Source organism: Salmo trutta, unplaced genomic scaffold, assembly GCF_901001165.1.
Source record: "Salmo trutta unplaced genomic scaffold, fSalTru1.1, whole genome shotgun sequence".
NCBI lineage: Eukaryota > Metazoa > Chordata > Actinopteri > Salmoniformes > Salmonidae > Salmo > Salmo trutta.
In genome coordinates this window covers 45,660-48,159 of record NW_021822308.1, presented here as the reverse complement: position 1 = coordinate 48,159, position 2,500 = coordinate 45,660, and the positions used below count along the sequence as shown (strand labels likewise).

At 50.8% G+C, this 2,500-nt stretch overlaps 1 protein-coding gene across 1 annotated transcript in view; it reads left to right on the top strand.

The window, feature by feature from the left end:
- LOC115181684 (protein sidekick-1) overlaps positions 1 to 194 on the top strand; it is a gene marked incomplete at its 3' end in the record, with an annotated part of 30,890 nt that extends 30,696 nt beyond the window's left edge. Inside the window, 1 exon segment of the mRNA XM_029743514.1 lies at positions 92 to 194. Coding sequence (XP_029599374.1) covers positions 92 to 194 — 103 coding nt within the window.
- Between the last annotated feature and the right edge of the window lie 2,306 nt (positions 195 to 2,500).

The window sequence follows — 2,500 nt, the reverse complement described above, 5'->3', positions numbered from 1 at the left end:
CACTGAAAATAAGGTGTGAGATCTTCTGTTTTGTTCTATGAGATAATATCATGATGATGATGACCCCCTAACCTCTAACCTCTCTCTGCAGTTCGTACATTTATCTCCGTCCCGCCGGTGGACCAGAGGGTCATCAAGGGAACCACGGCAACCCTGGACTGTAATGCTACACACGACCCCAGGGTCAACATCAGGTAGGGGAGGGTGTGTGTGTTAACATCAGGTAGGGGAGGGTGTGTGTGTGTTAACATCAGGTATGGGAGGGTGTGTGTGTTAACATCAGGTAGGGGAGGGTGTGTGTGTGTTAACATCAGGTAGGGGAGGGTGTGTGTGTTTAACATCAGGTATGGGAGGGTGTGTGTTAACATCAGGTAGGGGAGGGTGTGTGTTAACATCAGGTAGGGGGAGGGTGTGTGTGTTAACATCAGGTAGGGGAGGGTGTGTGTGTGTGTTAACATCAGGTTGGGGAGGGTGTGTGTGTGTTAACATCAGGTAGGGGAGGGTGTGTGTGTTAACATCAGGTAGGGGAGGGTGTGTGTGTTAACATCAGGTAGGGGGAGGGTGTGTGTGTGTTAACATCAGGTAGGGGAGGGTGTGTGTGTGTTAACATCAGGTAGGGGAGGGTGTGTGTGTGTTAACATCAGGTAGGGGAGGGTGTGTGTGTGTTAACATCAGGTAGGGGAGGGTGTGTCTGTGTTAACATCAGGTAGGGGAGGGTGTGTGTGTGTTAACATCAGGTAGGGGAGTGTGTGTGTGTGTTAACATCAGGTAGGGGAGGTTGTGTGTGTGTTAACATCAGGTAGGGGAGGGTGTGTGTGTGTTAACATCAGGTAGGGGAGGGTGTGTGTGTTAACATCAGGTAGGGGAGGGTGTGTGTGTGTTAACATCAGGTAGGGGAGGGTGTGTGTGTGTGTTAACATCAGGTAGGGGAGGGTGTGTGTGTGTTAACATCAGGTAGGGGAGGGTGTGTGTGTGTTAACATCAGGTAGGGGAGGGGTGTGTGTGTTAACATCAGGTAGGGGAGGGTGTGTGTGTTAACATCAGGTAAGGGAGGGTGTGTGTGTTAACATCAGGTAGGGGGAGGGTGTGTGTGTGTTAACATCAGGTAGGGGAGGGTGTGTGTGTGTTAACACAGGTAGGGGAGGGTGTGTGTGTTAACATCAGGTAGGGGTGGGTGTGTGTGTGTTGACATCAGGTAGGGGGAGGGTGTGTGTGTGTTAACATCAGGTAGAGGAGGGTGTGTGTGTTAACATCAGGTAGGGGAGGGTGTGTGTGTGTTAACATCAGGTAGCGGGAGGGTGTGTGTGTGTATGTTAACATCAGGTAGGGGGTGTGTTTGTTAACATCAAATAGGGGAGGGTGTGTGTGTGTATGTTAACATCAGGTAGGGGAGGGTGTGTGTGTTAACATCAGGTAGGGGAGGGGTGTGTGTTAACATCAGGTAGGGGAGGGTGTGTGTGTTAACATCAGGAAGGGGGAGGGTGTGTGTGTTAACATCAGGTAGGGGAGGGTGTGTGTGTGTGTATGTTAACATCAGGTAGGGGAGGGTGTGTTTGTTAACATCAGGTAGGGGAGGGTGTGTGTTAACATCAGGTAGGGGGAGGGTGTGTGTGTGTTAACATCAGGTAGGGGAGGGTGTGGGTTAACATCAGGGGGGAGGGTGTGTGTGTTAACATCATGTAGGGGAGGGTGTGTGTTAACATCAGGTAGGGGAGGGGTGTGTGTTAACATCATGTAGGGAGGGTGTGTGTGTTAACATCAGGTAGGGGAGGGTGTGTGTGTTAACATCAGGTAGGGGAGGGTGTGTGTGTTAACATCAGGTAGGGGAGGGTGTGTGTGTTAACATCAGGTAAGGGAGGGTGTGTGTGTTAACATCAGGTAGGGGGAGGGTGTGTGTGTGTTAACATCAGGTAGGGGAGGGTGTGTGTGTGTTAACACAGGAAGGGGAGGGTGTGTGTGTTAACATCAGGTAGGGTGGTGTGTTGTGTTGACATCAGGTAGGGGGAGGGTGTGTGTGTGTTAACATCAGGTAGGGAGGTGTGTGTGTTAACATCAGGTAGGGAGGGTGTGTGTGTGTTAACATCAGGTAGCGGGAGGGTGTGTGTGTTAACATCAGGTAGGGGAGGGTGTGTGTGTGTTAACATCAGGTAGGGGGAGGGTGTGTGTGTGTTAACATCAGGTAGCGGAGGGTGTGTGTGTTAACATCAGGTAGGGGAGGGTGTGTGTGTTAACATCAGGTAGGGGAGGGTGTGTGTTAAAATCAGGTAGGGAGGGTGTGTGTGTGTTAACATCAGGTAGGGGGAGGTGTGTGTTAACATCAGGTAGGGGAGGGTGTGTGTGTTAACATCAGGTAGGGGTGTGTGTGTGTTAACATCAGGTAGGGGAGGGTGTGTGTGTGTTAACATCAGGTAGGGGAGGATTTGTGTGTTAACATCAGTAGGGAGGGTGTGTGTGTGTTAACATCAGTAGGGGAGGTGTGTGGTGTGTTAACATCAGGTAG